At 37.9% G+C, this 10,167-nt stretch overlaps 2 protein-coding genes and 1 non-coding gene across 3 annotated transcripts; 1 reads left to right on the plus strand and 2 right to left on the minus strand.

The window, feature by feature from the left end:
• Nucleotides 1–231: 231 nt before the first annotated feature.
• Nucleotides 232–4,906, plus strand: rsph9 (radial spoke head component 9). Its single transcript, XM_032585415.1, has 5 exons — nucleotides 232–1,457; nucleotides 1,556–1,718; nucleotides 2,494–2,623; nucleotides 2,874–3,020; nucleotides 4,727–4,906. The coding sequence occupies exons 1-5, from the start codon at nucleotides 1,231–1,233 to the stop codon at nucleotides 4,885–4,887; spliced, it is 828 nt and encodes a 275-aa protein (XP_032441306.1). The 5' UTR covers nucleotides 232–1,230; the 3' UTR covers nucleotides 4,888–4,906.
• A 114-nt stretch (nucleotides 4,907–5,020) lies between these two features.
• mrps18a (mitochondrial ribosomal protein S18A) lies at nucleotides 5,021–9,294 on the minus strand. Its single transcript, XM_032585416.1, has 6 exons — nucleotides 9,104–9,294; nucleotides 7,781–7,812; nucleotides 7,099–7,203; nucleotides 6,883–7,006; nucleotides 5,596–5,668; nucleotides 5,021–5,485 (listed from the first exon to the last, which is right to left on the minus strand). The coding sequence occupies exons 1-6, from the start codon at nucleotides 9,249–9,251 to the stop codon at nucleotides 5,341–5,343; spliced, it is 627 nt and encodes a 208-aa protein (XP_032441307.1). The 5' UTR covers nucleotides 9,252–9,294; the 3' UTR covers nucleotides 5,021–5,340.
• Nucleotides 9,295–9,637: 343 nt separating this feature from the next.
• Nucleotides 9,638–9,750, minus strand: LOC116734753 (U5 spliceosomal RNA). The gene has a single exon (XR_004342258.1). It is a non-coding gene; the product is annotated as a U5 spliceosomal RNA (small nuclear RNA).
• Between the last annotated feature and the right edge of the window lie 417 nt (nucleotides 9,751–10,167).

Consider the following 10,167-nt stretch of genomic DNA (forward strand, 5'->3'; position numbering starts at 1 on the left):
GATTAGCTCTAAGTATCACATAACTTGGCAGGACTGCGATGCATTTGGTCCCTGTCCATGTGTGGGTTCTCTCTAGGTACCACTGTCCAAAAAGATGACTGTTAGTTTTCTCTCGCTAAATTGTCCTTAGGGATGGGGGGGTGGGCGTGTGTGTGTGTGTGTGGGGGGGGGGGGGGGGGGGGTGCATGCGTGTGTGTGTGTGATTGCATGGTAGTTTGTACTGTGTGTTGCGATGTGATGAACATGAGGACCTGTTCAGGGTATTCCCCACCTCAAGGATAAACGGGTATAAATAAATGGATGGATCACATAACTATAACATGGAAGTTAAATATCCAACTAAGCATGGTTGTGTTGATCATCTGAATGTTCAAAGAGTGTGGCACAATTGCTAACACACCAGGATGTGGCAATCCACCTACCTGACCCAGGTAACACATGGAAGACAGTGAGGAGCTGTAGAGAGTCATGGCTCAGAGGCGACTGTGTCCCAGCTAACTCCACAAACCTACAGTGAGGAAGAGTACAGCCTTTAAACATGTTGAAGGTACTCTTGTCAGATGAGAGAACTGTTCGGCCTGCAAGCATAACTATATGGTAGAAATGTGGCCTAAGCGGATGCAGCTGAACTGAAATCAGAGTAAATGTGATCAATTCCATATTTGCTCCCTTGCCAAAAGAGTAAAAGTGTCTGAAGTCACGTTCCAGTGAGCTAAGTGTCCTGGGAAAGGATTAGCCTGAGTTATATTTTACTCCAACGCAGTCACCGGATCTTCCCTCCTGGACTAAGTGCGCTCAGTCATGTTGTTGTCATGCACTCTCACCGTCTGAAAAGGACCATCCGGTGGGCATGACGTCATACGCTGAGCGTGCTGTGATCTTTAAAGCATTTTTCAATCCCACCACAGCCCCAGGATAAGATCGCGTTTTTTCTTTTTTCGTTACACAATGTATCTAATGCACGTAGCAGAGCAAACTTAAATACTTCAATTGGAAATTAAGTGAACTAATACGCACACACACACACAAAAAAAAAACGATTAACAAAAGCAGTTCAGTAGGTCGCTATAGCAACGAGGTTTTGTTGTCAATGACAACCAAAGTAACGTTCGAACCTGACGGTTTCAGTTTTGGCTCGACCGTGAGTTAGCTTGGTTCATTTAGTTCAGTAGTTAAACAACTTTTAGACAAATAAAACGTAGACGTGTCGTGGTGTGAAGTAGTGAAACAATGGACTCAAATTTGCTGTCGTATTCTCTGGACTTCATTTCCAGCAGCGGACGTATTTTAAATATTGAGCAGAGAACCGCACTTCAGACGTCCATGTTGATCCTGAAGAAAAACTACAATTTCCAACGGGTCATGTTCTGGGGGAAAATACTGGGCATAAAGCAGGACTACTTCATTGCTCAAGGGAGAGGTGAAGATGAAATAAAAAATAGAACATATCTATATAGGTAAGGTAAACATGTTAATGATACAAATCCTGTTGGTTATTTTCTATTATTTCTCCTATTATTATTATTACAAGTGTTTTTTGGTCTGTGTCGTTCAGCTTCAACTGCATGGACTGGCTCCTTCTTCCGGCTGTCACTGAGAGCATGATTGAAGAAGTGACCAAAACTGCTAAGGGTCATTTCATAGGAGACCCCTCTTTCGTGTATGAACAAAATCTGTACTTTCAGATCGAAACAGAGGAAGAAGCAGAGTCTAACGTGGTAAGCTTGGCAATGGCTGTGATTAAAATCACAATTACTGTTTTTGATGTAATTTGGCTCAATGCCCAGGCCGCCATTATGAAAGAGGGTGGCTAAACCTTTACAGAAAAGGTCAAAATTATGGAGATTGGAGACTGAACATGGCTGTACAAAATAGCCGACTGTTTAAGCTAAAGTTAGTCATTTGTTTCAGAGTTGTATTTGTTGCTAAATTTATTTTACACGACAAACTCCAGATTTAAGAAATCTTTTCTGTGTTTGATCACTTATTCAAAACAGAAACAACTACAAATCTGAATTTGATGCTAAGGTTTGAGATTAAATAATTGTTAAGATTAGATATTGTTTTTGAAACTTCATGAAAATTTTATTCAAGTTCAGGGAGATGAATATAGATTAAGTACAAAAATCTTAATCTGTACTTAATCCATAGTAAGTACAGACCCCCCTTTGGGTTACCATAGGTGGTCACCAGGGGAGCTCTGAGGAAATTCAGCCATGAGACTCTTTCCAACAGGCTAAATATTACATTAGCATTAAAAATGCATGTTTATGGTACTTGGAATTGATTAGCCAACAATAATTGCACTCCAAGCTGTATTTTCTGACATGGATATTGCATTTACCAATATTGTAATGAAGTTTCTTGTTTTTTAAACTCCATACCAGGTCATCAACAGCAAGGGTTACTTTTTAAGTCTTCTTTTAAACACATCTGTGTTTTCTGTGAAGTCATTGCGTCCTTTCTGAGTTACATTCTCCCTCTTGATTACAGGACAAAGTAAGTGAAGAGAACAGACTGTCAGTGACTATTCAACAGATCGATGAAGACGTGTCTGTGGTGCCCCGAGGTGCCTTCATCAGGACTCCACTTGGCCCTGTCCATGTCAACCGCAGTTTTGCGGGTAACTTTGTTGTAAATCTTGTGGTGCAGATTCCTCTGGTTTACTGTGCATCATGCAAAGAATGCAAATGACTCAGACATCCTCTGTTAAAGAACCGCAGAGTCATTTTTGATTGAAGTGGCTAGACAGGATAGAAATTTCAAGGAGGCATCATCTTTGTTTACAATATCTTTGGCTACTTTGTGTATTTAGACACATTCTTGTTTTGTTCCAGTTGTATCTCAACGTGAATTTTCTGTTGTCTTCTTAGGTCTTTCTGAATCAGAAGCAAGGCAGCTTGACAATTTTCTACACTTCCGTGAACCGAAGAGAGCAAACATTTTATATCTCGAAAGGATGGGGGACTGGTGTCCAGCCATCGACTTCCTGGATGTCCTTAGTGACGACATTCCTAAAGGTAAAGCTGCAGTGCTCTCTTCACCTATTGTTCTCCTTACCCAACCTGTCAGTTGACAGGTTGACAGTCAAGTCTTGGTATGTTCCAGTTGTGCCATTGAATATTGTTTTATAACCAAACCCCGCTTTAAACTTCTCAACAACTTCACCTGATAAGTGTGAGGTGACACTTATGGTGAGTCTTCTAGAAGCAAATGATTGCACTGGATTTGAAAAAAAGGGCCATTAGAGTTGAGGAATAATGTGAATTCATGCCATGCTTTTCAGATTTCTATGTGTAAAAAAGTATAAACATAATTTTCCCAAAATACTTTAAATTGGTCTATCAGCTTAATTTCCAATAAAATACACTGAAGTTGGTTGGATTAGTATTACAAGGCACTACAACAGAAGAAAAATGACTTATCAGTTTGGGCCTGTGAATTTTTGATAAATTACAATTTTTAGTACCATTAAGATTGTTGCATAAGAGGACTATACTGATAAACTCCAAAATGCCAAGTGTTATATTACTGTCAAATTGGATAGACCTTCTGGAATTATTTTTTTTTATAAGAATTCCTCTTTTACAAAATATATAACATTTTATTTGTGCAGTCCAATGATAAGACTATTTGTTTTGATCTAAATTGTCAGGATGTTGGATTGCAAAAGTGAGAGAAAAGTAAATCAGAAATATTCCACTGAATGTGCAAAATGTAGATGGAATGAGATAATTAGCTTTCTCACTGTGTTTTAGTGCCGCCAGCCTAAAGTGTTCCATGTAATGGAAAAAAAAAAGAAAAAGGAAAGCCAAATTCAGGAGGCAAACATTAAACCACAAATACTGTATAACCAGTCGTGCGAATTTAGATATGCACAGTCATGTCAACACAACACTGAGGTTTGTCGCTGGATCCCGTCCAGGCCAGAGAGAACATGCTCAGTGAGGTCCTGGGTGTAAAGCTATGTGCATGTCTGAGGACTGGAAGAAATGTTTAGCACCCACAAGCAAACACTTAACAGATGTCTGCCTCAGGAGAACTTCCACATGTGCATTTGTTTACGCGAGCGGTGTCGTCACTACAGCAGACAGCACGCAGCTGCTTCAGCACGATGCTCGCTCCAGCCTTCGCTGAAACAGGTTGAGAGTTCTCACTGAAAACGATAAGGAGGGCATATTTAGAAATGATCCCTCAGACGGGGGAGGAAAACAAACATATTTGCGCCAAAATACAGGGGCTTTCTCTGACCTTGGCTCCCCCCTCGTTCACAGCTTTATTTACTCTGCTTTTGTTTTTCCCCACAACAGTTATGAGTTGCGTCTTGCATAATAAAGCATCCATGGCAGTTTTTACTTCGACTTTCATCATATTCGTAAGATTTGTCCAAAACAAACAGCGTTGGGAAAAGCTGGCTTATCTATCAGAATTGCCTCTCTTTAGTGTAATCGAATGTTTTCATACTGGCCAATCCAGTTCTCGTTTAACTCCCATGTCCCTTGTGTTGATGGTCCCACCCAAACATGTTGAGAAACGAGCTCAGCGGCAGACATCAAAACGCACAAAGGGATGATTTATTAGTGTATCCCTTGGCAGTTTTCTACGTGTGAACGAGATGGTGTTCCCAAAGATTACTGCGGGATTTACTTCAGTGCAGAAAGCAGGATGTAGCAACTTCCCGTGGTTTAATGCCAACTGTTTACAGGTTTGCCGTGTTTGTGTTTAGGATCGTGGAGTCTTCAGTTTGAGTGTGCCAGCAGAGTGTGTTTGCTGCGCAGCCTCCTGTGGTTTGGACTCACTTTCTACCATGTGCCAAATACGCCACAACATGGATACATCTACATCGGCAACGGGCTGAAAAACCAGGACCTTCCTTTCATGTTGTAATATAAACATGCTGTTCTTTTATCTCAGAGTTCTTAATTTTGTTTTTTTTGGTCTTAAGAGTAACTAAGATCAGTTAACAATGAGCCTTTCGGTTCTCTTCTACAAAAGCTATTGTTACACAGTAAACACATGGTGAGAGAGAGAGAAAACATTGTCATTTTATTTAAACATCTGTTTTGCGCTGTGTTGACACAATCAACATACCACCTACTTTGAAAGTGTAACACTGAGCTCGGTTGTTGGTGACATGAAGTTGTTGGAGAATGTTTTGAAAGTCAGGAAAGATGGTTCTGGGTGGGGCTGATAATGACTCATGATAGGTCTGATGCAGATTAATAAACAAAAGTTATGCTCCAGACGGCTGTCTCCCACGCCTTTATGACATAAATCCAGATTACATCAAATAAAAACCGAAGACCCCGCCTCCTCCAGCTGATATGTCCTTTCTGTCCTTCAGTGCTTTATGTACAGCGGCTTCACACCGTACCGCACGTTGTTCTTCAGTGCCGGGTGACCTACATCCATGCGCTTCTTGCACCACTTCAGTCCACTCTTATAGATGGGTTTCACCGAATCAATGGACCAGCGAGTCAAGTATCTGTTAACCAAACACAGATGTGAAAAGAATGTTTTGTAGCATTAAACCAGACAAGAATGCATGTAGATAATGGAGGAAAAACACAAGCTGCCACAGACGCAAAGCAGCACCTGTTCAGTTGGGGTTTGGGTCTCTTTGGGACGTGACCCTCTGGAAGTTTGGGTTTGTGGTCAGGCAGCAGACCTTGAATACAGACAAAAAAAAAAAAAAGATGCATTAGTTTCAGTGTTTCTATACAAAATTCTCACAAATTAACATCCCCTGTTCAAGTGAGTCCTTGAACCCACCCATAGTCAAAATATGTCAAATTTATTTTTTATTTTGGAATTAGTCAGATTATAGTGTTGGCGCTAGAGTGCAGAAGTAAGTAGAATTAAGTTCACTATATATATATATATATATATATATACACTGTATATATACTGTATATATATATACTGTATAAACAGTATATATATATATATGTTTTGTTTTTGTTTTCCAACTTTCAAAGTTGGAATTTTGAATTCCAATGTTGCTTGCGTTATGTAGAATACTCAAGAAGGAGGTTACAGCAACTCGCCTAGCTTAAACGCTTGTTTAGCAGATAAAGCAAATGCCTAAAATAAACTAATGATACAGATCTGAGGGTACCTACAGACAAGTAAACCGATGTTTTCAATTTTACTCAAAAGGTATGTTTCCACTGCAAATCAGATCACCAGGGTAGGAATTTACACCCGGAAAAAGTCTAAGTTAGCAGGTGATACGTTTGATATCCACCCTACATCAATAGAGGACTTTTGTAATTGGAAGGTGCCAATTATTTTAACAAGTTAAATATTCCCAGCATTAGTTTCTCAATCATTTCCCACTTTTATATAATTGAAGAAATATGTATCTGTTTGCAGATACTAAAGACACGGTCACCAATAATAACAGTGTTTTGCAATGGTTACATTTAAATACGTCAGTAAAACTGGCTAAACTCAAAGGGAAAAATCACTAATAGTGTTACTATTTGTGACACTGTATGGTAGACCTTAAAGAGTATGCCAGTTTTAGTTCTATTGTACTTCGCACTTTGGTCTTGTTTGTCTAAAAAAAACATTTTTCTATGTTAGATAATTCAAATGCAACTTGACAAATTTCCACGCCTATTCCCAGTTCCATTTTTTTTTTTTCCCCGTTTTGTTGTGCAACTTAAGTGGCTAAGAAAAAGATGCTTTTTTGCTATGAAGGAGAATGTTCTTGTTTTTTTTTTTACCCAACCAGCAGATGCAGCTTTACTTCTACTAATCTGCATATAAACCACAATGAGTTTTCATGATTGCAACATATTCCCAGCAAAACAGAACCTAAAAACACAGAAACACCTCAGTAAATCCAAGCCTCGCTTTATCTGGCTAGATGCTCACCTGCTCTGTGCGCCATCTGCACACAGATGGCAATCTTGCGATGCTCCTCCAAACAAAGACCGGTGATTCGTCTGGGCAGCATCCCTCCATCTGACCTGATGAACTGACTGAGCAATAAGACGTCCTGGGGAATTAGAACGGAGACAATGAAGTATCTCTAACAAGGGATGCAGCTATAATGATAGGATTATTCTGGAAACATTTCTAGAGCATTACAGTGTAGTTGTATTTGTGTTGCAGGTTCCATCTATAGATGGGACACTTGGCTGTGGGATTTGGAGGTGGTGGTCCTGCTGGTACTTCTATGATTTGTCCCTCAATCTAGAAACAGAAAAGAAATGATAAAACATGAATTGTGATAGTTGATAATTATTAATGTGAATGAAAAAAACATTTAGAGATGCACCAATTTGGTATATAGATCAGAAAAAAAAGAACTAATTTTGGTCTGATTTTTTTCAATCAGACTAAAACTTTGTCACATAGAATATTAAAAAATAGGTTTTATGATACCGGTAGTAGGTTTAAATACAGAGAATTAAGTACATTTTTGCATCGAAGCATATATTCCTAATCTCTCATCTTTTTTTATTCAGCTCAAAAATGTGTCACCAAGTACATGATTTTAGTTGAAGATTTTCTAGAGAGAGAAAATGATGGAAATTCTTAGTTTTGATTTAATAAATGCAAAAGAATATGCTGATTTTTCTCAATGTATTTGCCGGTCACAAATCAGAGTCAATCAGGAGAATACTCTATCTGGCCTGCCTGACTGGTGAATTATATAAAAAGAACACATATCAAAATACTTCTTGATTATACTACACTAACAACACTCAAGACAAACAAAGAGAAAATAAAATCTAATTGTTTGAGGTTAAAGACAAAGTTTACTTACCGTTGTTGTTTTGCCATCTTTTTTCTCCACCACTGTGAAGCAGACATTAAACAATATCAGGTTTTAATCATGAATGACCTCAACAATATTTTTAAATTACATTTTACTTTACGTAGTAACCCAAATAGGACCAGCCAAAGGGACAGTAAAACAAGTACAGATTAAAGCAACTCTCATAAAACACATTTAATGAACACACCAATTGAAAATCCAACTTTTGTCTCAAAGAAACTTAAAAAAAATAAATAAATTGGCAAAGAAGAAAGAGGTCAAGTTCAAAGTCTGTTTCTTCTTTGATGATTTTTATCCATCATTTGCAAGTACAGCTCAAAACATTTGAGGAACTGTTTAAATAAAGTCCAATATTTATTACTCAATTCAGAAGCTCACAGATGTATTACACATTGAATTCAATATTTTAAGACTTTGTTTCCTGCTATTTTCATTTTGTAAATTTATGATTTACAAATAATGAAAACCTCTGAAACGGAAAATCAGTGAAACGGAACTGGTAAAGTTTTGATTTCATTTAGAAATCTATATAGCGTTGTCAAGAGGAAGATGAGAGACACCAGACCCAATAATGCAGATGACCTGAAGCGAACTATCATAGCAACCTGAGGTTCTTTGATAATGTTTTGGCAGAACCACAGGATGACCACCTCCATGTCATTCTGCATTGATGGAGTAATTCTTGCGAAAGGAGCCCCAACTAAGTATAAAATGCATAGAATTGAACATACTTTTCAAGAGCCTGCTAATTATGTTTATAATATCACTTTTTATCGATCTTGTGTAACATTAATTTACACAAGACACTGAGTGCTGAATGGTTATCATCTTATGTAGCCTTAATTACCAAATTTCTAGGAATTAAGGACTTGAAATATTTCACTCTACGAGAAATTAATCTACTGCATACCATACATGAGTTTCTCTGTTTGGAACGATTCTTAAAGTGACATCCTTCATTTACAGCTCGAAGCTGTAATGAAGTGAAAACCTCTGCAAGACAACTCATTTATAATCTTAGACAGTAGAATTTAATTGTAACAAGGTAAATAGTAATTTAATAAAATATCTTGTTGACATGACATATATTAGTTTTACAGGCTACGATTATGCGTCTTCTTAGCTTTAGATAATATCGAAACCTTCTTTCCAAACGTGTTTAAATTCCTAATTATCTTCTCTATGGTCTCTATCTAGAGATAGAAGGTGAGTATTTGACAACAATGAGAGGAAAAATCATTTCAATATAGGCTAACTGTATGCTAACACGACCGGGTGGCTAAAGCAGCACCATTTCTGACGAAGCCTTACCTTGACGAATTCCTCTGGTCTGCATGGCCACAGCAGATATCTGGGGAACATTAACCCTGCGGAGGGAATTAACGCTGGTCCCCGTGAAACTCTGTTTTAAACCTGCAAATGAGGTCCAAATAGACCTTAGCGTACTGCGGGCCGCCATGTTTAATTCTTGACCTTCCCCTCCTCTTCTTCACATGCTAGAATGTATATTAAAAACAGCGACACCATCGGCAAAGAATCGCAATTGCAACCCTAATGTTATACCGATTTCACTTTAAATGGCTTTACTAGCCGCAAACTTTAGATTGGCAGGGGTTTTTAAGTGTTTTCCATCAGAATGGACAAGGCTTTATTTTGACTTTAGTCAATGAAATAAAGACTGTTTATTGTTATCACGTTTACTTTTTTGTTAATTTTCGAATGATACAGATCTCCGTAGCAACGTATGTCACGTGTGATCAGCACCAACTCTGGACCAAGTCGATTCAACGAGTTTTTCTTAATAATGAATGATTCAATCTCATCATTTAGTTTTACATGTAAAGGAACCCTGTTATAATCAGGGTATCAAAAATTAAATAAATCTCATGTTGTTCCTCTCCACGGAAATCTTTAGTAAAAGGCGAAAGATTTATACGATCTGAAAAGAAACATGAGTATGGTACATCATTGTTTCCACAGGCCTTTACACTCAGACATACAATTCACACTGACGGTAACGGTAAAAATTTGAATTAAAACGTCAACAGACTTCAAGAGAGTTAAAAATAATATTAACAGATACCAATATTACCACAGAACTCTCTAGTAAATCCTTCTACGAACTTAAATATTACAGTGAATAAATCGTAAACCCCATTGCGCGGTGCATTATGGGTATTGCTCTGTTTTTGTCATGGTAACAGTGCATAAACAGTTTGAGCATTTAAGCTTAGTGAAATGGTAATAGAGATGTTATCCGTTACGGAAGAACATTGGATTTACAATAGATTTATGTAGACAATCTAAAACCGTGTTTTAAAAAAATGTTGGTTCGAAGTGTTAAATTGACAGTGGACATTTATGTAAATCATTTA

The sequence above is a fragment of the Xiphophorus hellerii genome, chromosome 15, assembly GCF_003331165.1.
Source record: "Xiphophorus hellerii strain 12219 chromosome 15, Xiphophorus_hellerii-4.1, whole genome shotgun sequence".
Lineage (NCBI taxonomy): Eukaryota > Metazoa > Chordata > Actinopteri > Cyprinodontiformes > Poeciliidae > Xiphophorus > Xiphophorus hellerii.

Bases quoted from the DNA above. Each gene is read 5' to 3' on its own strand.
- rsph9 (XM_032585415.1), top strand. From the start codon at position 1,231: ATGGACTCAAATTTGCTGTCGTATTCTCTGGACTTCATTTCCAGCAGC. The intron at 1,458-1,555 runs GTAAGGTAAACA...TGTGTCGTTCAG, and splicing joins AATAGAACATATCTATATAG to CTTCAACTGCATGGACTGGC. The intron at 3,021-4,726 runs GTAAAGCTGCAG...GTTTGTGTTTAG, and splicing joins TAGTGACGACATTCCTAAAG to GATCGTGGAGTCTTCAGTTT.
- mrps18a (XM_032585416.1), bottom strand. From the start codon at position 9,251: ATGGCGGCCCGCAGTACGCTAAGGTCTATTTGGACCTCATTTGCAGGT. The intron at 7,204-7,780 runs GTAAGTAAACTT...TTCTGTTTCTAG, and splicing joins AAGATGGCAAAACAACAACG to ATTGAGGGACAAATCATAGA. The intron at 5,669-6,882 runs GTGAGCATCTAG...TCTGTATTCAAG, and splicing joins GCAGATGGCGCACAGAGCAG to GTCTGCTGCCTGACCACAAA.